The sequence below is a fragment of the Salvelinus alpinus genome, chromosome 34 (assembly GCF_045679555.1).
Source record: "Salvelinus alpinus chromosome 34, SLU_Salpinus.1, whole genome shotgun sequence".
In the NCBI taxonomy this organism is placed as follows: Eukaryota; Metazoa; Chordata; class Actinopteri; order Salmoniformes; family Salmonidae; genus Salvelinus; species Salvelinus alpinus.
In genome coordinates, this window is record NC_092119.1 from 19,034,257 (window position 1) to 19,061,158 (window position 26,902).

General features: G+C 44.9%; 1 protein-coding gene across 2 annotated transcripts in view; it reads right to left on the reverse strand.

Moving 5' to 3' along the window:
• The window catches only part of LOC139563531 (neuronal PAS domain-containing protein 3-like), a 425,688-nt gene that overhangs the window by 205,780 nt on the left and 193,006 nt on the right, over positions 1-26,902 (reverse strand). For both annotated transcript variants that reach the window (XM_071382264.1, XM_071382263.1), the window contains one exon: positions 6,761-6,843. In XM_071382264.1, the coding sequence (XP_071238365.1) occupies positions 6,761-6,843 (83 nt within the window). The remainder of the gene's footprint in view (positions 1-6,760; positions 6,844-26,902) is intronic.

The window sequence follows — 26,902 nt, forward strand, 5'->3', positions numbered from 1 at the left end:
TAAAAACATGCACCTTAACACACAGGGCTCCCTCTAGGTTACAGGTAAAAACATGCACCTTAACACACAGGGCTCCCTCTAGATTACAGGTAAAAACATGCACCTTAACACACAGGGCTCCCTCTAGATTACAGGTAAAAACATGCACCTTAACACACAGGGCTCCCTCTAGGTTACAGGTAAAAACAAGCACCTTAACACACAGGGCTCCCTCTAGATTACAGGTAACACACGGGGCTCCCTCTAGGTTACAGGTAAAAACATGCACCTTAACACATAGGGCTCCCTCTAGGTTACAGGTAAAAACATGCACCCTAACACACAGGGCTCCCTCTAGGTTACAGGTAAAAACATGCACCTTAACACACAGGGCTCTCTCTAGGTTACAGGTAAAAACATGCACCCTAACACACAGGGCTCCCTCTAGATTACAGGTAAAAACAAGCACCTTAACACACAGGGCTCCCTCTAGGTTACAGGTAAAAGCATGCACCTTAAGACACAGGGCTCCCTCTAGGTTACAGGTAAAAACATGCACCTTAACACACAGGGCTCCCTCTAGGTTACAGGTAAAAGCATGCACCTTAACACACAGGGCTCCCTCTAGGTTACATGTAAAAACATGCACCCTAACACACAGGGCTCCCTCTAGATTACAGGTAAAAACAAGCACCATAACACACAGGGCTCCCTCTAGGTTACAGGTAAAAACATGCACCTTAACACACAGGGCTCCCTCTAGGTTACAGGTAAAAACATGCACCCTAACACACAGGGCTCCCTCTAGATTACAGGTAAAAACAAGCACCTTAACACACAGGGCTCCCTCTAGGTTACAGGTAAAAACATGCACTTTAACACACAGGGCTCCCTCTAGATTACAGGTAAAAACATGCACCTTAACACACAGGGCTCCCTCTAGGTTACAGGTAAAAACATGCACCTTAACACACAGGGCTCCCTCTAGGTTACAGGTAAAAACAAGCACCTTAACACACAGGGCTCCCTCTAGGTTACAGGTAAAAACATGCACCTTAACACACAGGGCTCCCTCTAGATTACAGGTAAAAACAAGCACTTTAACACACAGGGCTCCCTCTAGGTCACAGGTAAAAACATGCACATTAACACACAGGGCTCCCTCTAGGTCACAGGTAAAAACATGCACTTTAACACACAGGGCTGCCTCTGGATTACAGGTAAAAACATGCACTTTAACACACAGGGCTCCCTCTAGGTTACATGTAAAAACATGCACCCTAACACACAGGGCTCCCTCTAGATTACAGGTAAAAACAAGCACTTTAACACACAGGGCTCCCTCTAGGTTACAGGTAAAAACATGCACCCTAACACACAGGGCTCCCTCTAGGTTACAGGTAAAAACATGCACTTTAACACACAGGGCTCCCTCTAGATTACAGGTAAAAACATGCACCTTAACACACAGGGCTCCCTCTAGATTACAGGTAAAAACAAGCACCTTAACACACAGGGCTCCCTCTAGATTACAGGTAAAAACATGCACTTTAACACACAGGGCTCCCTCTAGGTTACAGGTAAAAACATGCACCCTAACCCAGCCTTCTATAGCTACACACACCTTCCATCAACATAGTCCCTGTGGGTCTGTCTATCTGTTTTGGCAGCATGACTATGGAGCTACTGTAGCTACTGTGAATAGTTCCCATTTGTTACGAGTGAAAAAATACATTTAAAAAAATTATCCACGGCAGCAATTGCACCCAATGTCCTCTGTAACATCTGAGTGTGAGTGATGTGACACAGGGGTAGAGGGGACGGAGAAAAAAGCAAAGGGCTTCCTTCCACCACGAAGACAGCGGCAGCTGCCAACCTCTGCTGATCTCCGCATATTAAATCAGTTCATTGATTATCTGGGTTGACAAAACTCATCGTAAACGTATTCAATGTATTTTGGCCTGAAAAGAAAAAGGCCACAGAAGACTTGTTTGAATGCAGCCCCGTTCCCAGGTCAACTGGTTCAGTCAAAGAAGCGTGCAGCACAAAGCAGCCATGGTAGTGGCTAGCTGGGGACCAGGACACAATGAGAGGGAACTGCCTGAGCTCCCCAGAGCTCTTAACCCGGCCCCATTCTCACACACACAGGGCAGGATTAATCCTGTGTCACATGACTAGGTCCAGACTGGTGGCAGGCACAGTGCCGGGGGACATTTACACTCACTCTGTCAGATTAAACAGCAACCCAACCCAGCGCAGTGCTGCTAGGGCTGTCACTGTTCCTACTGCTCTGACAGGCATGCCTCCTGGTAATAGACGTGTAGGACACAGGTGCACTTCTCAACCAGACAAATGGGTCATAGCTGAATATATTTTATTTATCATCGTAATAACTGTTATTGTCATGTACTTTTCTATTACTACATAGACTGTGTAAGTAAATACATGCTGAAACAGGGCTGTAAAAACAAAAAAAGTGTTACCATTTTACACATTTCTTAAATAAAGTGGTTACACATTCTTTAATATATATTTTTTTTATTTGACATTTTTCGTGATATCCAATTGGTAGTTACAGTCTTGTCCAATCGCTGCAACTCCCCTACGGACTCAGGAGAGGCGAAGGTCGAGAGTCATGCGTCCTCCGAAACAGGACCCTGCCAAGCCACACTGCTTCCTGACACACTGCTCGCTTAACCCAGAAGCCAGCCGCACCAATGTGTCGGAAGAAACACTGTCCAGCTGGTGACCAAAGTCAGTTTGCAGGCGCCCAGCCCGCAACAAGGAGTCACTAGAGCGTGCTGGGACAAGGAAATCCTGGCTGGCCAAACCCTTCCCTAACCTGGACGAAGCTGGGCCAATTGTGCCCCACCTTATGGATCTCCTGGTCACAGCTGGTTGTGACACAGCATGGGATCGAACCCGGGTCTGTAGTGACGCCTCAAGTAGTGATGGCGGCGCCACTCGGGAGGCCTGATTATACATTCTACTGTATAAGTGTTTGAACAGTTTCGACTGTTGTCATTGCAAAATTGTCATTGCAATATTTTGAGTTATGTAGAATTGTAAGGGAGAAAATATCAAAGGGACCGCTAGTGCTTCTTATTGAGTCTGGCTTTTGATTAGGCAGAGCCATAGTCGCTCAGAGTAATGAGCACTGGTTAGGCCCTGAGTGGCAAGACAGGCAGGTAGTGTAGAGCAGAGAGGAGCTCATCAAACCATCCTCTTTATTAAGCACTATCAAACCCACTCTAATCTGTCGAAAATTAGCCGCTGTGCTCAACAAGTAATGACTGCCTTGCATTCATTATTAGTTCATTTTCTCCAAATCAATCACCGGCCGTGCAGGCTTTTTTTAAATGTCATCCTAAAACTTTTCACAATCAATTAAGCAGAAGATTAATGGGGACAATTTGCCAGGAACAAGTCCTTCTTTGAAAAGGCCACGCCTCGACAGACTTCCAGCCTGCTATTGATGTTAATTATATATTTCCACTTTCTTGTCAGACACTTAACCTGTCGCAGGGAAAGTGTTCGCTTATCGTGAGAGGGGGCTACTGCCGTGACGCTGCGTCACAGTAACATGGACAACCCAGTTCAGTGACGTTTTGAAACGAAGGCTAGTCAGTGGGTGACCGTTGCGAGTTTCAATTCAATCCAATACAACTTTATTCATACCCTCAGATGCAATAAAAAAATGCATAGCCAGATTACAAATATCAACATCCTACATATACAGTATCACAGACATCAGTTGCCGTTTCTGTCATTTAAATCAATATTGAAATGAAGGTTGTTCGATGCATTTATTTACCATACGGGAAACATCTTCCTCCTTCCTCTTTCTTTCAAACTCACTAAACCTGGGGATCTTAGGTAAATGCAGGAAGACGTCCCTTTCAGTTCAGTCCATGTTTAATAGGGAACAGACCTGCTGCATATGGCTGTCACTGTGTTCTCAGGGGACTACAGGTGACAGCGGCTCTGCTGCAACCTCTTCTTATTTGTGTTCACTTCCTGCATGAGAACCCACTATTCACTATATGAGGCTGGGAGGGAGCAACACACTGGATATGACACGTGACCTGAAGGACATTTTTTATATATATTTTATCAATAAACTTAAGCAATATAATGAGCTACTGCAATTTCTGTGTGCCTATTTGAAAAAAATGCCTTGAATAACATGATATGGATATTGTGACAATCCAGGTTAAAATGTAGATTGCAAGAAAAACTAACTAGCTAGATGATCTACAACTCCTGACAGTCAGCATGGTTACCAGCTTACACTTTATATATCAGCTGTAGTATCAAATTATGTTTCTTACTTTACTGATTCAAAGCAAACCTTTGGGCTTACAGTTGAAGTCGGAAGTTTACATAAGCCTTAGCCAAATACATTTAAACTCAGTTTTTCACAATTCCCGACATGTAATCTGAGTAAGAATTCCCTGTCTTAAGTCAGTTAGGATCACCACTTTATTGTAAGAACGTGAAATGTCAGAATAATAGTAGAGAGAATGATTTATTTCAGCTTTAGTTTCTTTCATCACATTCCCAGTGGGTCAGAAGTTTACATACACTCAATTAGTATTTGGTAGCATTGCCTTTAAATTGTTTAACTTGGGTCAAACGTTTCGGGGAGCCTTCCACAAGCTTCCTAAAATAAGTTGGGTGAATTTTGGCCCATTCCTCCTGACAGAGCTAGTGTAACTGAGTCAGGTTTGTAGGCCTCCTTGCTCGCACACGCTTTTTCAGGTCTGACCACAAATGTTCTATAGGATTGAGGTCAGGGCTTTGTGATGGCCACTCTAATACCTTGACTTTGTTGTCCTTAAGCCAATTTGCCACAACTTTGAAAGTATGCTTGGGGTCATTGTCCATTTGGAAGACCCATTTCCGACCAAGCTTTAACTTCCTGACTGATGTCTTGAGATGTTGCTTCAATATATCCACATAATTTTCCTCCCTCATGATGCCATCTATTTTGGGAAGTGCACAGTCTCTCCTGCAGCAAAGCACCCCCACAACATGATGCTGCCACCCCTGTGCTTCACGGTTGGGATGGTGTTCTTCGGCTTGCAAGCCTCCCCCTTTTTCCTCCAAACATAACAATGGTCATTATGGCCAAACAGTTCTATTTTTGTTTCATCAGACCAGAGGACATTTCTCCAAAAAGTACGATATTTGTCCCCATGTGCAGTTGCAAACCATAGTCTGGCTTTTTTATGGAGGTTTTGGAGCAGAGGCTTCTTTCTTTGCTGAGCAGCCTTTCAGGTTATGTCGATATAGGACTCGTTTTACTGTGGATATAGATACTTTTGTACCTATTTCCTCCAGCATCTTCACAAGGTCCTTTGCTGTTGTTCTGGGATTGATTTGCAATTTTTGCACCAAAGTACGTTCATCTCTAGGAGACAGAACGCGTCTCCTTCCTGCGTGGTATGATGGCTGCGTGGACCCATGGTGTTTATACTTGCGTACTATTGTTTGTACAGATGAACGTGGTACCTTCAGGCGTTTGGAAATTGCTCCCAAGGATGAACCAGACTTGTGGAGGTCTACAATTTTTTTTCTGAGGTCTTGGCTGATTTCTTTTGGTTTTCCAAGGATGTCAAGCAAAGAGGCACTGAGTTTGAAGGTAGGCCTTGAAATACATCCACAGGTACACCTCCAATTGACTCAAATGATGTCAATTAGCTTATCAGAAGCTTCTAAAGCCATGACATCATTTTCTGGAATTTTCCAAGCTGTTTAAAGGCACAGTCAACTTAGTGTATGTAAACTTCTGACCCACTGGAATTGTGATACAGTGAATTATAAGTGAAATAATCTGTCTTTAAACAATTGTTGGAAAAATCACTTGTGTCATGCACAAAGTAGATGTCCTAACCGACTTGCCAAAACTATAGTTTGTTAACAAGAAATTTGTTGAGTGGTTGAAAAACTAGTTCTAATGACTCCAACCTAAGTGTATGTAAACTTCTGACTTCAACTGTATGTACAGAGATAAGCAGCACTAAAAAGCAGCAGTAAAAAGATAAATGCAAAATACCCTCAGGACTAACAGGGTTAACCATGATCCTAGTTTCCTCATTCCATTTAACAATTCAACTTTACTGCAATAAAAACATAGTTCTACATTACATCAAATAAGGTACAGGCCTAGATTACATAAGAAACTAGAATGTGAATATATCATTACTGAGTATTAAGTATATCATAAATATTAAGGATTTTCCAAATGTAACATTTTTATGGATGAAACATTTCTGTATGCTATAAAATATTGTATGTTCAAGAAATGCTAAAAGTTCAAAACTGTATCCTGTGTGTCTCAGTTGGTATTGTAAGAGCATGGCGCCAGCAATGCCAAGGTTGTTGGATCAATTTCCAGAGGGATCACATACACATACTATAAATGGACTGTTTTCACTCACTGTACTGTATGTCACTTTGGATAAAAGCTTTTCCTTAGTGTCAGTTTCTTTGAATCATTTTGTTGGTCCATGAAGAAAAGAAAGATATCAACAGATGTCAGTAATAAACCATGTGAATAGTATGGGGAGTTGAGTTACTATGCTGCTAGGGTTTTCTAAAGTCCCTGGCTTTCCACAAATCAGGAGGGAATATGCAGAACATCTGGGAATCCTCCAACCATAGGAAATCACCAGAATATTGTAACCCTAGTAACTGTACTATAGATTTAATACCAGGTCTGTTAGATGGGGTGATGGTGCCTGTGGGACAGGACAGGTGTGTTCTCATCTCATCCTACCTGCAATATGTGGCTTCCGAGGTGTGGCTCGAAGATCTCTGAGGCTACCGCACTGGGAGTCCTCCTTCGCTGATCTCCTATAGCTGCACACACACAATAGAACAGAACAGACAGAGCCACGGTGAGACAGACAGACATGACACACACACACACACACACACACACACACACACACACACACACACACACACACACACACACACACACACACACACACACACACACACACACACACACACACACACACACACACACACACACTACACACACACACACACACACACACACACACACACACACACACACACACACACACACACACACACACACACACACACACACACACACACACACACACACACACACACACACACACACACACACACAGGGTGGTCAGAGGTAAGACTGACTGGGTTTGTATGCACATATATCACTGTGTAATACATAAAAGTAGCTAGAGAGGCAAGCAACAGATATAGTATATATCTAGAGTGAAGTACACACGCAAATACATTGTGAAAAAATGTTGCTAGGGTAGTGACAACCAATAGCAAACAGCTAAACAGCTGTAATGATAAAACAGCTGACATCATCGATCTCAAGCATTCACTATGATAACTCTATAGTAATAAGTACTGTAGCAATGCTAACCAAAGGGCTCAACTCAAACAGTACAAGGCTATTATCAAGTGCAACCAGCTTGCATATTCAATGATTCGCTGACTGGTACAAAGTCTTATTTCTAAATGAGGGATTACATCATTCCATTGATTCAGCCTCAGAGCAGACGAACCAGAAGACTGTGCCCTTGGGGCATTATTCCCAGCTTAAAAAGTAGGGAGATGCACCGTGCTACCCGTTACTGCTAAAAAATGGCCTGCGGTACATTCAAACTTAACAGTCCCTTGTCCCACCAGAGCTCATTATGGGGAATTTTATAACAAAGTGCTCTGTACTTAATTTTCAGAGCTTAGCCAGGCGTTGGGTTAATGTTGCTGAATTAAGGGCAATTAATGATGTAATATAAACATTGAAAGGCCATTAAAGACTCTCAAAGAGCAGGAGCAAACAGGCCTCCTCGGGGAAGAAGCCAGGGGAGCTGGTTAGAGTCAGAGGCCAGGTCCCGGGTGGATGTGAGGGGGGCACAGATTGCACAATGAGGGGCCTCTGTCCTTCACTGCATTCCGTGTTGTACGCCAGACATGGTAATCCCACTTCTCCCCCTCCAGTTATGCTGTAAGCATTTATCCCTTTCCCCTCCCTGAGGAGTGGGGCCAATGCCAAACAACATGCACTGGATACATACACACACACAAATAATCATACAGGCATGCACACACACATACTGTACTCTGGCACGGTAGGGGAGGATACATGCACACACACATACTGTACTCTGGCACGGTAGGGGAGGATACATGCACACACACATACTGTACTCTGGCACGGTAGGGGAGGATACATGCACACACACATACTGTACTCTGGCACGGTAGGGGAGGATACATGCACACACACATACTGTACTCTGGCACGGTAGAGGAGGATACAAACAAGACATGAAGCATTGGCAGGCAGAACAACTCTGAACAAACAGTTCCAGAATCCGGACAGACAGACAGAGCAGGGGGAGCTAGAACCCAGTCCACCTCTAGGAGCCCTAGACTGTGGCCCCTCTCTCTCTCTCTCACACACACACACACACACACACACACACACACACACACACACACACACACACACACACACACACACACACACACACACACACACACACACACACACACACACACACACACACACACACACACACACACACACACACACACACACACACAGTGACCCAGCATAGATCCACTACCCAGCACTCACACACCCGGCCATCCGTTGGTTCAAACAGGCAGTTCATGTAGAACAGAGCAGAAATATCACAGATCAAAGCACACTTGACCAACTTCAATTATCATCTTTATATCCTGGCCGACAGAGTGGAGGAAATCATTATTTATCCTCTACAATGGTCCTCATCATTACACAGTTAGACTGGGCTCTCTCCCTAGCTAAAAGAGCCCTGGCAAATAAGTGACAGATTGCTCTTGGGGATCTTTTGAAAACTGGAAACTATACGTGGTTAATATTTTATAATATAGATGTAAAAATGTTAAACTGGAACCATTGGGGGAGGACTGCGGCCACCTTGAAGCCCCTCTTCCTGCCAACAGCTCCTTCACAGTTCTTAATAACACACACACACATTAGCAATTCAGAGCAGCGCCTTGGGTGCAGATGGCCAATCAACTTCCGACTACTGTGTCTGACTGTCCCTGTCTCGCACACACTCTATACACACACACACACACACACACACACACACACACACACACACACACACACACACACACACACACACACACACACACACACACACACACACACACACACACACACACACACACACACACACACACACACACACACACAGTCCAGGAGGCCAATTATTGTGGGGGCAATCTAGTCTAAATTTGGCTCAATCCACACAGTAGACTGATTAATAAAGGTATACAACAGCTGGAGACAGTGATTCCATTACGTTAGCGGCTAAAACTAGCCCATTCGATTTTTCCGGTTCATAAATGCAGCTTAACAAGGTCAATTTTGACATTACTTTCCCCCGTTTCAATATTTTAAGCGATACTTCGGGATTTGGCAATGATGCCCTTTATCTACTTCTCCAGAGGCAGACAAACCCATGGATAACATGTGTATGTCTCTGCATGCAGTATGAAGGAAGTTAGAGGAATTTTGTGAGCAAATGCTAACTAGCATTAGCGCAATGACTTGACGTCTATGGTATCTCCTAGCATGCTAGCAGTTACCAACTCTAGTTAGCAATTGCGCTTAATGCTAGTTTGCAACTTCCTTCAAACTGCAAGCAGAGACATACAAATGGTATCCTCAAGTTCATCTGATTCTGGGGAAGTATACAAAGGGCTTCATTGCCAAAATCCTGAAGGAAAGGGAAAAGGAGATACCTAGTCAGTTGTACAACTGAATGCATTCAACTGAAATGTGTCTTCCGCATTTAACCCAAGGGTAGTGTGACTGTAAAAACATCCCTTTAACACCTATGCTAATGTACTTCTGTTTAAATTGGGGGCTTTTTCTTTTTAAGGGCTGACTAATAAGTATTAAGTATATCACCACTATATTCATACACTATTCACACACCACAGGAAGAACATTATGAAAAACTGTATTCAAATTATGCTGAGACAATAAGTAATGCATAGCATAGTTTAACCTTTGCTTGACAAATCTCTGCTCTATCATTTGTTGCAATAGAAAACAAACAAAATCTGATAGACTTAGCACTAGCTACATATAACAAGAACTGACATTGCTACTGAAAGTTATTAAACGTTCTCTCTAGCGGGATGACAAAAACAGTATTAACTCAGAATCCAAATTCAAACTAACTGTGTGTGCATGCAAATCAGGGTGAAAACGTTCCTTAAATTTAAACTAATGCAGCTTTATGATGTGAAAAAATCTGTTTCTATTCACCACTCTCAATGTTTAATGTCGGCTGTTTACCATGTCACAAACAGCTTTTGGTTTCAAGATTGCTATTTACTACAATTTGATTCTCAGTACAGTGGCAATTTCTGAACCGCAGTGCTATTTGAAAGTCAAATCAAATGAAATGTTATTTGTCACATGCGCTGAATACAACACCTCACCGTGAAATGCTTACTTACAAGCCCTTAACCAACAATGCAGTTCAAGAAATAGAGTTAAGAAAATATTTACTAAATATACTAATGAGTCAATGTAAATAGTCCGGGTGGCCACTTGATTAATTGTTCAGCAGTCTTATGGCTTGGGGGTAGAAGCTGTTAAGGAGCCTTTTGGTCCTAGACTTGGCGTTCCAGTATCATTTGCCGTGCGGTAGCAGAGAGAACAGTCTATGACTTGGGTGACTGGAGTCTTTGACAATATTTTGGGCCTTCCTGACACCGCCTAGTATATAGGTCCTGGATGTCAGGAAGCTTGGCCCCAGTGATGTACTGGGCCATACGCACTACACACCGTAGCGCCTTACGGTCAGATACCGAGCAGTAGCCATACCAGGCGATGATGCAACCGGTCAGAATGCACTTGATGGTGCAGCTGTAGAACTTTTTGAGGATCTGGGGACCCATGCCAAATCTTTTCGGTCTCCTGAGGGGGAAAATGTGGTGTCATGCCCTCTTCACAACTGTCTTGGTGTGTTTGGACCATGATAGTTCGTTGGTGATGTGGACACCAATGAAATTGAAACTCTTGACCCGCTCCACTACAGCCCCGTCGATGTTAATGGAGGCCTGTTTGGCCCTCCTTTTCCTATAATCCACAATCAGCTCCTTCGTCTTGCTCACATTGAGGGAGAGGTTGTTGTCCTGGCACCTCACTGCCAGGTCTCTGATCTCCCTATAGGCTTTCTCATCGTTGTCGGTGATCAGGCCTACCTCTGTTGTGTCATCAGCAAATTCAATGATGGTGTTGGAGTTGTGCTTGGCCACGCAGTCATGGGTGAACAGGGAGCACAGGAGGGTACTTAGCTCGCATCCCTGAGGGGCCCCAGTGTTGAGGATCAGCGTGGCAGATGTGTTGTTGCCTACCTTTACCACCTGGGGGCGGCCCATCAGGAAGTCCAGGATCCAGTTGCAGAGGGAGGTGTTTAATCCCAAGGTCCTTAAGTTAGTGATGCGCTTGGTAGGTACTATGCTGTTGAACGCTGATCTGTAGTCAATGAACAGCAATCTCACGCAGGTGTTACTTTTGTCCAGGTGGGAAAGGGCAGTGTGGAGTGCGATTGAGAGCACAGTTGGTTAGGAGCCTGTAAAACGGCAACCATCCCCGCCGGCGCCATTATCACAAGTCAATTTAACTTTCAGTTTTATAAGTCAACATTAGTGCTATTGTTAATTTATTTATCATTTAATAGAAAATTGCAACAGGGCCCCGGACTGTCATTTCAAATCTGCAGTAATTTATTGGGAAGCTTAGCATTCCTTATTCCCTAGTTTCTACATTAGAGCACGGCTAAATGGCATCTCCGGCTCCACCAAAGACTCTGGGGCAGGTACTGCTCCACAAATTGCCAATTCAATTAACAGAGTGTAAATGCTCAACTGGCAGCTGGCACAGAGGACAGCCATTTTGGCTCTTGTCAGGCCTAATTCATCAGGCTGTCAAAAGCCTCACTGTGGGGATCCATCCTGTGGTGTGGAAACTGTGGACACTGTGTGTCAAATGCAAACTACACACACAATGGGCCCAAAACTGATCTTCTAGTGAGTCTCTTTCTCTCTCTCTCTCTCTCTTTTTTTGCCAAACTAACAATGTCTTACTGTATTTAAATTATTTGATTTGATTTCAACTAACTTATGTTTTAATTCAATTCAACAATCTCTCTCTCTCTCTCTCTCTCTCTCTCTCTCTCTCTCTCTCTCTCTCTCTCTCTCTCTCTCTCGTGTGCAAAATACATCTTCTTTATTATAAGAAGGAAAACAAAACAACAAACAGACGAACGTGAAGCTATTAACGAACTAGTGCACACATGCAACATAGAACATAGACAATTACCCACAAATACATGATGCCTATGGCCACCTTAAATATGGCTCCCAATCAGAGACAAATGAAAAACATCTGTCTCTGATTGAGAACCACTCAGGCAACCATAGACATAGCTAGACACATTCACTCAACCATAGACTTCCCTAGAAACATTCACTCAACACAAACCCATACACTCTAACAAAATCCCCCTAGACACTACAACCACCCAAGACAAGACAAAAACACAAACATACCCCATGTCACACCCTGACCTAACTAAAATAATAAAGAAAACAAAGAATACTAAGGCCAGGGTGTGACTCTCTCTCTCTCTCTCTCTCTCTCTCTCTCTCTCTCTCTCTCTCTCTCTCTCTCTCTCTCTCTCTCTCTCTCTCTCTCTCTCTCTCTCTCTCTCTCTCTCTCTCTCTCTCTCTCTCTCTCTCTCTCTCTCTCTCTCTCTCTTCTCTCTCTCTCTCTCTCTCTCTCTCTCTCAATCAATCAATCATCAATCAATCTCTCTCTCTCTCTTAGTCTCTCTATACTTTGCCATGGCCACCAGTGTGTTTTATTCAGCCAGGATGATCCCATAGTTACGTCTAGACTAACAAAAGGGAGAATTTCCTTCGGTCCGCTAGCTGTGGCTAGTGAATTAGCTCAGTGTCCTCAGAATAACAATGCCATTCTTATACTGTCTCCCCCATATCAACTGCCAACAACCTTGGAAACAGCAGTCACTATGGATCCAGTCACACGATTCACCTGCTTTATTCACTTCCACCTCAATGTCCTGAATGTTATAATAAGAACAGCATGTTTTGTACTAATTTTGGAAGATTAAGCATTTGTTTAAATATTTACACAAACAATTTTTGGGACATCTTACAGTGCTGTGAAAAAGTATTTGCCCCCTTTCAAATCTTCTCTATACTGAATCCTATCGGATCTTCAACCAAAACCTAACATTAGATAAAGGGAACTCTGAGTGAACAAATAACACCACAATTACATACTTATTTCATTGATTTCATAAACAAAGTTATGCAACACCCAATGTGTGAAAAAGTAATTGCACTCAATAACCTGTTGTGCCACCTTACGCTGCAATGACTCCAACCAACCTAATGCTTTCTGTAGTTGTTGATCAGTCCCTCACATCGCAGTGAAGGAATTTCGGTTCACTCTTGCATGCAGAACTGATTTAACTCAGCGACATTTGTTGGTTTTCAAGCATGTACAGCTCGATTCAGGTCCTGCCACGACATCCCAATTGGGATTAGTTCTGGACTTTGACTAGTTCATTCCAAAACTTCAAATGTGTTGCTTTTTAGCCATTTTCATGTAGACTTGATTGTTTGTTTTGGATCATTATCTTGCTGCATGACCCAACTGGACATCAGCTTCAGCTCACAGACAGATAGCCTGACATTCTACAGTAGAATTCTCTGATACAGTCGTTCGGGTCCTGAGGCAGCAAAGCATCCTCAAACCATCACACTTCCACCACCATGCTTGACCGTTGATGTAAAGTTCTTACTGTGGAATGTAGTATTTGGTTTTTGCCAGGCATAATGGGACCCAAGTTTACCAAAAAGCACCTGGAAGCACCTGGATGATCATCAAGACTCTTGGAAGAATATTCTATGGACAGATGACTCAACCAGCTATTGAGTCTAAGGTGGCAATTACTTTTTCACACGGGGGAATTAGGCATTGCATAACTTTGCTAATTAAATATATAAAATAAATATACTTTTTTTTGTTACAGTTGAAGTCGGAAGTTTACATACACCTTAGCACATTTAAACTCAGTTTTTCACCATTCCTGACATTTAATCCCAGTAAAAACTCCCTGTCTCAGATCAGTTAGGATCACCACTTTATTTTAAGAATGTGAAATGTCAGAATAATAGTAGAGAGAATGATTTATTTCAGTTTTTATTTCTTTCATTACATTCCCAGTGGGTCAGAAGTTTACAAACACTCAATTAATGTTTGGTAGCATTGCCATTAAATTGTTTATCTTGGGTCAAATGTTTCGGGTAGCCTTCCACAAGCTTCCAACAATAAGTTGGGTGAATTTTGGCCCATTCCTCCTGACAGAGCTGGTGTAACTGAGTCAGGTTTGTAGGCCTCCTTGCTCGCACACGCGAGCAAGTTCTGACCACAAATTGTCTATAGGATTGAGGTCAGGGCTTTGTGATAGCCACTCCAATACCTTGACTTTGTTGTCCTTAAGCCATTTTGCCACAACTTTGGAAGTATGCTTGGGGTCATTGTCCATTTGGAAGACCTATTTGCGACCAAGCTTTAACTTCCTGACAGATGTCTTGAGATGTTGCTTCAATATATCCACATAATTTTCCTCCCTCATGATGCCATCTATTTTGTGAAGTGCACCGTGCTTCACGGTTGGGATGGTGTTCTTCGGCTTGCAAGCCTCCCCCTTTTTCCTCCAAACATAACGATCGTCATTATGGCCAAACAGTTGTATTTTTGTTTCATCAGACCAGAGGACATTTCTCCAAAATGTACGATCTTTGTCCCCATATACAGTTGCAAACTGTAGTCTGGCTTTTTTATGGCGGTTTTAGAGCAGCGGCTTCTTCCTTGCTGAGCAGCCTTTCAGGTTATGTCGATATAGGACTCGTTTTACTGTGGATATAGATACTTTTGTACCTGTTTCCTCCAGCATCTTCACAAGGTCCTTTGCTGTTGTTCTGGGATTGATTTGCACTTTTCGCACCAGAAGTACGTTCATCTCTAGGAGACAGAATGCGCCTCCTTCCTGAGCGGTATGATGGCTGCGTGGACCCATGGTGTTCATACTTGCGTACTATTGTTTGTACAGATGAACTTGGTACCTTCAGGTGTTTGGAAATTGCTCCCAAGGATGAACCAGACTTGTGGAGGTCTACAATTTTTTCTCTGAGTGTCACGAACATTGTTGTAAGAATCGGACCAAAATGCAGCGTGGTTTGGGTTCATCATCTTTATTACGTGAACCGGCAAAAAAACAATAAAGAACCAAATGATCGTAAAGCTATGCAGTGCTCAAGGCAACTTTACACAAACAAGATCCCACAACAAACAGGTGGGAAAAGGCTGCCTAAATATGATCCCCAATCAGAGACAACGATAGATAGCTGCCTCTGATTGGGAACCATACCAGGCCAACCTAGAAATAAAGAAACTAGAATGCCCAAATTTGTGGAGTGGTTGAAAAACAAGTTTTAATGACTCCAACCTAAGTGTATGTAAACCTCCGACTTCAACTGTATTTGTAAATTCAGGTTCCCTTTATCCAATATTAGGATTTGGTTGAAGATCTGATAACATTCAGTATGAAAAATATGCATAAATAGAGAAAATCAGAAAGGGTCAAATACTTTTTCACGGTATTGTATATATACTGTCATATAGTGTGTGCATCAAAAGTCTTTCAAACATATTAAGAATAATATACAACCATTATTATCTATATTCAATATGTCAAAAATGGCTAACATTTACAGTGCATTAACAACTCCTCAAAATTCTAACGCTTCAAGTGTTTCAAACATAAAAACTGGCATACTGAAATGTATGGTTTTTAAAGTGTTTCTTTACATGTTTTATTTTATTAAAATACCAAATCCTTACAATACTTAACCATGTCCTTCAGTCTACATCCTCACCCAATGTTTTCAAAGTGGAAACCAAAATTCAAAAGGCACTCACACATGCAGGTGCATGGTAACAGTTGAATAAGATGAGAAAAAAGAAGAAACCTGCACACTGCTCTTGATAGTATCACTGCTCTTTAATAAGCTTTACGTATCGGCCTCACGTTAAAGAACTGTCACGTTCCTGACCTGTTTTCCTTTGTCATGTATTTGTTTTAGTTGGTCAGGGCGTGAGTTGGGTGGGTTGGTCTAGGTTTGTTTTTCTATGTTGGGATTTTGTGTTCGGCCTGGTATGATTCTCAATCAGAGACAGCTGTCAATCGTTGTCCCTGATTGAGAATCATACTAAGGCAGCCAGGGTTTCACTTGTGTTTTGTGGGTGTTTGTTCCTGTGTCAGCGTTTGGGCCACACAGGACTATTTCGGGTTAGTCACGTTTGTTGTTTTTTGTATTTTGTAGTGTTTGTTGTTTTTCCATTAAATAATGAACTCTTACCAATCCGCATCTTGGTCCGATCCATGCTCCTCCTCGTCTGAGGAGGAGAACGACTACGACAGCCGTTACAGAAACACCCACCAAAACAGGACCAAGCGCATTGGAGAAGGACGGCAAGAGCAACAGAAGCAGCGGTACCAGGAGGAATGGTCTTGAGAGCAAATATTCAACGGAGAAGGACCCTGGGCTAAGGTTGGAGAGAATCGCCGCTCTCGGGAGGAGAAGGAGGCAGCCACAGCCCAGGAGCGGTGGATTGAGGAGGCAGCACGTAAGAGAGGCTGGAAGCCCGAGAGGCTCACCCAAAGATTTCTTGGGGGGGGGATAAAGGGGAGTGTGGCGAAGCCGGGTTGGATACCTGAGCCAACTCCCCGGGCTTACCGTGGAGTGAGAGGGCGTCGTACTGGTCAGACACCGTGTTATGCGGTGGAGCGCACGGTGTCCCCAGTACGCGTGTTTAGCCCAGTGCGGGCTATTCCACCTTGCCGCACTGGGAGGGCTAGGTTGGGCATCGAGCCGGGTGCCATGAAGCCGGCCCAACATATCTGGCCTCCAGTACGTCTCCTCGGGCCGGCGTACATGGCACCAGCCTTACAGGTGGTGTCCCCGGTTCGCCTGCATAGCCCAGTGCGGGCTATTTCACCTCGCCGCACTGGCAGGGCTACGGGGACCATTCAACCTGGTAAGGTTGGGGAGGCTCGGTGCTCAAGAGCACGTGTCCTCCTTCACGGTCCGGTATATCCGGCGCCACCTTCCCACCCCAGCCCAGTACCATCAGTGCCGACACCACGCACCAGGCTTCCAATGCATTTCCAGAGCCCTGGTCCTCCTCCACGCACTCTCCCTGTGGTGCGTGTCTCCAGCCCAGTGCCTCCAGTTCCGGCACCACGCACTAGGCCTACAGTGCGCCTCATCCGGCCAGAGCTGCCCGTCTACCAGGCGCCATCTGAGCCATCCGTCTGCCCAGTGCCATCTGAGCCATCCGTCTGCCCAGCGCCATCTGAGCCATCCGTCTGCCCAGCGCCATCTGAGCCATCCGTCTGCCCAGCGCCATCTGAGCCATCCGTCTGCCCAGCGCCATCTGAGCCATCCGTCTACCCAGCGCCATCTGAGCCATCCGTCTGCACAGCGCCATCTGAGCCATCCGTCTGCACAGCGCCATCTGAGCCATCCGTCTGTCCCGAGCCATTAGAGCCGCCCGTCTGTCCCGAGCCGTCAGAGCCGTTCGTCAGTCAGGAGCCGCTAGAGCCGCCAACCAGACAGGATCCGCCAGAGCCGCCAACCAGACAGGATCCGCCAGAGCCGCCAACCAGACAGGATCCGCCAGAGCCGCCAACCAGACAGGATCCGCCAGAGCCGGCAACCAGACAGGATCCGCCAGAGCCGTCCGGCCAGGACCAGCCGGAGCCGTCCGGCCAGGACCAGCCGGAGCCGTCCGGCCAGGACCAGTCGGAGCCGTCCGGCCAGGACCAGCCGGAGCCGTCCTGCCAGGACCAGCCGGAGCCGTCCTGCCAGGACCAGCCGGAGCCGTCCGGCCAGGACCAGCCGGAGCCGTCCGGCCAGGACCAGCCGGAGCCGTCCGGCCAGGACCAGCCGGAGCCGTCCGGCCAGGAGCTGCCGGAGCCAGCCGGCCAGGATCCGCCGGAGCCTTCCGCCAGCCAGGATCCGCCGGAGCCTTCCGCCAGCCAGGATCCGCCGGAGCCTTCCGCCAGCCAGGATCCGCCAGAGCCTTCCGCCAGCCAGGATCCGCCAGAGCCTTCCGCCAGCCAGGATCCGCCAGAGCCGTCCGCCAGCCAGGATCCGCCAGAGCCTTCCGCCAGCCAGGATCCGCCAGAGCCTTCCGCCAGCCAGGATCCGCCAGAGCCTTCCGCCAGCCAGGATCCGCCAGAGCCTTCCGCCAGCCAGGATCCGCCAGAGCCTTCCGCCAGCCAGGATCCGCCAGAGCCTTCCGCCAGCCAGGATCCGCCAGAGCCAGCCAGCCAGGATCCGCCAGAGCCAGCCAGCCAGGATCCGCCCCTCAGTCAGGTGTTTCCCCTCAGTCTGTTACTGCTTGCTGGAATAGTGGGATTGACATGGAGGGTGAATATGGAGAGGAGGCCACGGAAGCGGGGGTTGACTATGGTGGGGTGGGGACCACGACCAGCGCCAGAGCCGCCACCGTGGACAGACGCCCACCCAGACCCTCCCCTAGACTTTGTGCTGGTGCGCCCGGAGTTCGCACCTTAAGGGGGGGGTTCTGTCACGTTCCTGACCTGTTTTCCTTTGTCATGTATTTGTTTTAGTTGGTCAGGGCGTGAGTTGGGTGGGTTGGTCTAGGTTTGTTTTTCTATGTTGGGATTTTGTGTTCGGCCTGGTATGATTCTCATTCAGAGACAGCTGTCAATCGTTGTCCCTGATTGAGAATCATACTAAGGCAGCCAGGGTTTCACTTGTGTTTTGTGGGTGTTTGTTCCTGTGTCAGCGTTTGGGCCACACAGGACTGTTTCGGGTTAGTCACGTTTGTTGGTTTTTGTATTTTGTAGTGTTTGTTGTTTTTCCATTAAATAATGAACTCTTACCAATCCGCATCTTGGTCCGATCCATGCTCCTCCTCGTCTGAGGAGGAGAACGACTACGACAGCCGTTACAAGAACAGTCATACTATCAAGAGCAGTGTGCGAGTTTCTTCCTTTTTGTTTTCATAGTGGAAACCAAAAGTCCATTAAATAATTGCCTGACCACGGCTAATGATAGCTCTTCTGACCATATGCTGTAGTATTCACACACAGACAGACCGGCCACTTATTAAGTCATTCCAATGAAGATAGAGGCTGAAACATTTGTTTGAATTAGTTTCCTTTTTAACATATTTCAATGGCTTTAAGTTTTCATAATGAGTCTGTTTAATAATCAATGCCCATCTTTTTCTCATTTATATCATCAATCTTTAACGACTGTGATTCCAACACCTTTTATTTCACTGTACATCCTTCCGTCCGTCGGTCTGTTTAAATCCACACTTTTTAACAAAAGGTACAGTACTTACTGTACATTGCATTTTTCATTTGTTTCATTTAGTTTTTTCCTTTTAAATAATTTGGATTTCACAAAATAATATTTATATAATTATTTTTTACAATATGTCCATCTCTTAATCTTTTTTTCCTGCATTTGAATTAGCTACATTTTAGCTACAGTAAAGCTAACTGACCGACTGACAGTAAAACAGTTGTTGTGGCCTTTTCTAGCCTCCTTGGCCTTTCTCTTCCTGTTTTCTGTGAGTATTAGATCAGCTTTACAATGATCCTGGAGTGGGCTGAGTGGATATCTCCATCCCTCTCTGGTGCAGATCCCAGATTACACCTTGTGTGTCGGCTAAGTGAGGAATAATTGTCTATGGAAAGTCTCTAGGCCACTGCTCAAGTGATTTGGTATTTCACCTTTGTGCCATTCCCTTCCTCATCACCAGAAATAACTGTCAGATCCACAGATAAGCGAGCCCTATGAGGGCTCTGGGTGACAAGTACTGCCCCGATGTGATTCACATCAAAACTGCACAGAAAGGAGGAGAATTCACATTCAGAGAGGAGAGAATCTGCTATAATAAAATGTCTTGTCTTCCACTGCATTTGAAACATGAGGCCACAGCACACACACACTGATGTTAAACAATGAAAAGTGTTTGGCATGGAGGGGGAGCTTTCTCAAACCAGCCTTTGGGTTTATGTGCATTTGTTTAGAAAATGTACTTTCAAGGTATGCCATACTGTACACTCTGTGTGGATAATACATACCAAACAAACAACAAGCTTCAGACAGCTGTTTTAAGTCCCTCTGCCTTTAATTATACTTAAATCTATATAATAATCAAATAGTACATTTGCGCAATAAATAATTGGTGCCGTCAATGAGACTCCAATAGTCAGGGGAAATATCTTAACATATTCAGCCATCTCGAGCGTTCCAAAGATGCTAAACACAGCTATCGATATTTTCCTCAGCAGAGAGGAGAGGATCGGCTAGCTGACAGGGAAAGGAGGGAACGACAGCATTATTGACGTTGAGCAACACGGGAGAGGTCAAGTTCAAGGGGCACTTCCAACCAATCAATACGCAAGGATGGGCAAAGGAAAATAATGGGGGAAAATCTCATCTAATTTGGAAATGTATTAATTATGGCTAACTGCATCAAAAACAACAACATTCCAACAATATTCTAAAATGCAAAAAAATTATTAGCTAGAGTAGTATTTGAATGAATAAAATTTGATGGTCTCTAAAACTGTTAAATATGCTTATAATGTTGAATAATTCAGGAGTTATCAATACACCACTCACCCTTCATAGAAAAACTCCAGAGCATGAATGGGTCTATTAGAAGAAATGGTATACGTTCACCATGGCTCTATGGGCTCTTCTAAGGGGTGGGACAGTGCCTACTTCCCAAATAGTACCCTATTCCCTATTGTAATTAGTGTACTACTTTTGACTAGGGCCCATGGGTAGTGCACTGTATAGGCAATAGGGTGCCATGTGGGAAGCACCCTGCGCAGTAAGCAGAGGAGCCTAAATTCCTTCACTCTCTCTCTCTCTCTTCTAGTCCCCTCGTCCAGATAGACCCACAGTAAACAGAGCTAAGAGCAGCATCCACCCAGCCATCTCGACACTCAATAACTCTTTCCGCCGGCCCTCCCTCCCTCCCTCCCTCCCTCCCTCCCTCCCTCCCTCCAGCCTATTTGTCCTCTACTGTTGTCCTTGACTCTAACACACCAGCTGGCACACACTCAAGTAAAAAGACAGCAAAGATGATTACACATACCAGTGTGAGTGTCTGTCTGCTTTTGTGTTTGTGTGTGTATGTTTGTGTGTGTGCGCACATGTGTGCGTGCATTTATGGCGAGGGACAGAGGAGAAAGAGAGAGAGAGAGAGAGAGAGAGAGAGAGAGAGAGAGGAGTAGAGAGAGAGGGGAGAGAGAGAGGAGTAGAGAGAGAGGAGTAGAGAGAGAGGGGAGAGAGAGAGGAGTAGAGAGAGAGAGGGAGAAAGGAGTAGAGAGAGAGAGATAGAGAGAGGGAGAGAGAGAAAGGGAGAGAGGAGTAGAGAGAGAGTGATAGAGAGAGAGAGAGAGAGAGAGACAGAGAGAGAGAGAAAGAGAGAGAGAGAGAGAGAGAGAGAGAGAGAGAGAGAGAGGGGGAGAGAGAGGGAGAGAGAGAAAGAGGGAGAAAGAATGAGAGAGCTAGAATATAATGGTGGAATACATAAATAAGCGGTGGACAGAGTGACATGGGTACTGTAGGCCTAGCTACAAAGGGATGCCTACAGTCGTACAGACAGTAAGGCAGATCAACTCCTCATAGACTGCTGAACAACCTGTCATGTCACAGTGGGGAGGGTCGTTGTGGAAGAGAGGGGGGATGGTGGGACGGAAAGCGAGGGGGGGTGATGTGTGTCTGTGTGTGTGTGTGTGTGTGTGTGTGTGTGTGTGTGTGTGTGTGTGTGTGTGTGTGTGTGTGTGTGTGTGTGTGTGTGTGTGTGTGTGTGTGTGCGTGCGTGCGTGCGTGCGTGCGTGTGTATCTATGTGTGTGTGTGCCCCGTGTGCGTGAGCGCGTGGTTGTGTGTGCGTGTGTGTGTGTGTGCGTGTGAGTGTGTGTATCTATGTGTGTCTGTGTCCCGTGTGCGTGAGCGCGTGGTTGTGTGTGCGTGTGTGTGTGTGTGTGCGTGTGCGTGTGTGTATCTATGTGTGTCTGTGTCCCGTGTGCGTGAGCGCGTGGTTGTGTGTGCGTGTGTGTGTGCATGTGTGTGTGTGTGTGTATCTATGTGTGTCTGTGTCCCGTGTGCGTGAGCGCGTGGTTGTGTGTGCGTGTGTGTGTGTGTGCGTGTGTGTGTGTGTATCTATGTGTGTCTGTGTCCCGTGTGCATGAGCGCGTGGTTGTGTGTGCATGTGTGTGTGTGTGTGTATCTATGTGTGTCTGTGTCCCGTGTGCGTGAGCGCGTGGTTGTGTGTGCGTGTGTGTGTGTGTGCGTGTGTGTGTGTGTATCTATGTGTGTCTGTGTCCCGTGTGCGTGAGCGCGTGGTTGTGTGTGCATGTGTGTGTGTGTGTCCCGTGTGCGTGAGCGCGTGGTTGTGTAGAACATGAACCATATAGTGTTCAGACAGAGAAAGGCTGCTGTTTCAGCCTGTTTCAGCCTGTTTCAGTCTGTTTCAGTCTGTTTCAGTCTGCCAAACAACATGACTCATTCTGCCAGAAAAATATTAGCACCGGGGGAATATTTGGAACGTCTCAGCTGGAGAGTAATTAGGAGTTACCCTACAATGGCATGCTCCACCGATGAAAGGATCAAAAAAGGAAAGTAGGGAAGTTAGAGATCCCTCTATACCTTCTTCTTCTGTCTCTCTGAGGGGTCTAGATTGCAGCCAGAGTTAATGGGAGGGGAGGAGTATGAACTGCAGCCGGTCTGTCTCTCCTCCAGATAGACATGTGTTGTGTCAGCTCAGCAGGTGAGATACTGTACTGAGCTGTTTCTGGAAAAATGTGATTCAGTCCTGATTCAGTCCATGTCACTATGGTACCAATATAACATATTATCCAGGTCCATGTATTCTGTCCTAGCCATAATATGACATTTCAGAGTAAACCGTTAAACTAAACATAGAACATCAGCTAAATATGGAACAGGTGTCCCTTGAAAAGGAGATTTCGGATCTTAATGGGATTTTATCTGTATAAAAAAATACAAAGAAATAAGCTTGTCATGTATTAGGCAGACTATCAAAAGGGAGAGTGAGACACGGTTGATGAGGGTGTGTTCTCTAATAACAACAAGTAGTACATCCTTTGTAGCAAGCCAGCTAGAGTTATGTATTCATTTCAAAGTTGTACCTTTCCCCATCCCCAAACCAGACAGACTGTAACTTCACACTACATGCAGGGCCATATTAAGCTTAGAACCCTATCCAGTCAATTCAAACAAGGGACTTTGTGGTTTCAAGGAGTTACAATATTCAATATGGTTACATAATCTCCCTAGATCCAGTTGTTCAGAGACAATGTACAGAAGTACTGGTGGGGCCTGGAGATGAGAGTGGGAGATAGACTTGGCATATTGTGTGTGTGTGTGTGTGTGTGTGTGTGTGTGTGTGTGTGTGTGTGTGTGTGTGTGTGTGTGTGTGTGTGTGTGTGTGTGTGTGTGTGTGTGTGTGTGTGTGTGTGTGTGTGTGTGTGTGTGTGTGTGAAGTGAACTCTTCCCCAGCATGTGTGTGAGTGGCTGTGTGTCTGATAAAGAGAGGGTAATGTGGTCTCATTAGGGGCTGAAGCAGAGGACACAGCGTGGGAAGAAGACAGAGCTGCTGCTAGACAGCAGCCAAAACCCCCTGGTTCTCATTACACATTACACAAACCATGTCAGAGTAACAAACTCTCACACCCACACTCTCACCCACACTCTCGCCCACTCACACACACACACACACACACACACACACACACACACACACACACACACACACACACACACACACACACACACACACACACACACACACACACACACACACACACACACACACACACACACACACACACACACACACACACACACACACACACACACACACACGTGGACTACACTGTACTCCACCAGCTCCTTCATCCCATTATGGTGTCTTTTTTGTATAAGTTTGTAAGAAACGCAAATACAATGTAGGAGTTCTTTGAGTGTGTGGACAATGGCCTAATACAAATTCCCTAACCTGGAATCATCCACCATTCACCTCCTACCCTTCAAAACATCCCAGTGAAGGAGAATAATGAGGACCCTCCCCTCTCTCCCCCTTCCTTCTTTCTGTGATAAATGAATGACAAATGACTTCATCGCTCAATAGAGAAATGTAATGTTATTGCTGGCTGCTAGTACACTACCACTGAACTGTCTACTGCCGAATGAGTCAAACAATGACCTCACTACTCCATACACCTCATTTTAACACACTACACCTACATGAATATTTTAACACACTACACCTACATTAATATTTTAACACACTACACCTACATTAATATTTTAACCCACTACACCTACATGAATATTTTAACCCACTACACCTACATGAATATTTTAACACACCACACCTAAATGAATATTTTAACCCACTACACCTACATTAATATTTTAACCCACTACACCTAAATGAATATTTTAACCCACTACACCTAAATGAATATTTTAACCCACTACACCTACATGGATATTTTAACCCACTACACCTACATTAATATTTTAACCCACTACACCTACATGAATATTTTAACCCACTACACCTACATGAATATTTTAACCCACTACACCTACATGAATATTTTAACCCACTACACCTACATGAATATTTTAACCCACTACACCTACATGAATATTTTAACCCACTACACCTACATGAATATTTTAACCCACTACACCTACATGAATATTTTAACCCACTACACCTACATGAATATTTTAACCCACTACACCTACATTAATATTTTAACCCACTACACCTACATTAATATTTTAACCCACTACACCTACATGAATATTTTAACCCACTACACCTACATGAATATTTTAACCCACTACACCTACATTAATATTTTAACCCACCACACCTACATTAATATTTTAACACACCACACCTACATTAATATTTTAACCCACTACACCTACATTAATATTTTAACACACTACACCTACATTAATATTTTAACCCTCCAGTACTCGTAGAACAAGGGAATGTAGACATGAAACATGTAAGAAAGGGATAGGTATTACTGCTATAATTCTCCAGGTGGATTTCACTAGGAATCAGAAGCAGAGACACTCCAGGGAAACTACCTGAACATGCAGTAAAAAGTAATGAACTGCTGGCCTGTTGGTTGTAGTCACATCACATCTCCACCAAATTGCATTTTCAGGCACACATCTCCAGGATATGCGTCCCAAATGGCGCCCTATTCCCTTTATAGTACAGTACTTTTGGCCAGGGCCCAAGGGCTCTGGTCAAAAGTAGTACACTATTATAGAGAATAGGGTGCCATTTAGGAGTTACCCCAGGACATGCTGGGTGGTTTGATGCCTGCCTACCCACAATCCATCTAGCTGCTAAGCCAATTTTAATTTAAAGCTAATTAAGGGTCTGAAATGAACATTATGCATTAGATAAAACGGGTAGAATCCGCTGACTTTCCTGAGTATATATGCGTCCCAAATGGTACCGCACTCCCTATGTAGTGCACTACTATTTTGACCAGGACCCATAGTGCTCTGGTCAAATGTAGTGCACCATGTCGGAAAATGTAGTTTGCCGTTTAGGACGTGCCCTATGATTTTCGACGAAGGAGTAGGGAAAAAAGGAGAGAGATAATACATTAGAACCCATTAGGGTAGGAGTCATCTCACAACTAATGTTGAGTTAAATGGAAAGAATTAGTTCCTTCATTGTCTTAAATAGTCAGCGTTGATTTAGAAGGGGCCCTCTATCCATTTACTACAAGAGATGTCAGTAGTGAGAAGGGAGAGATAACAAAGGTGAAGCCTGCCTTCTACCTTCCCTCCATACCACACACACACACACACACACACACACACACACACACACACACACACACACACACACACACACACACACACACACACACACACACACACACACACACACACATGCGTGTGTATACATACAGACGAACACACCCCTGTGACAGACATTGGCCAGATTGATACAAATCCACACATTCACACGGTTCAGATAGCATGCGCCCTATCAGGGTTAGATTTACAGAGGATGGTGGGATGCTGGTTTATCATATTAACCTGACTTGATACATATTTACACAGCAGAGGATAGGAGCCAGAGGTTTATCACTGCTGTCCTTAATAGCTACCCTACTCTCTGTAAACTGGAAACCACACACCCTGAGGCTGCATTCATCGTAGCTGGGGATTTTAACAAGGCTAATCTAAAAACAAAACTCCCTAAATTCTATCAGCACATCGATTGTCCGACCAGGGCTGGCAGAACTCTGGACCATTGTTATACTAACTTCCGCGACGCATATAAGGCCCTCCCCCGCCCTCCTTTCGGAAAAGCTGACCACGACTCCATTTTGTTGATTCCAGCCTACAAACAGAAATTAAAACTACAAGCTCCCGCGCTCAGGTCTGTTCAACGCTGGTCCGACCAATCTGAATCCACGCTTCAAGACTGCTTTGATCACGCGGATTGGAATATGTTCCGCACGGCGTCCAACAACAACAATGATGAATATGCAGATTCGGTGAGCGAGTTCATTAGGAAGTGCATTGACGATGTCGTACCCAGAGCAACGATTAAAACATTCCCAAACCAGAAACCGTGGATTAACGGCAGCATTCGCG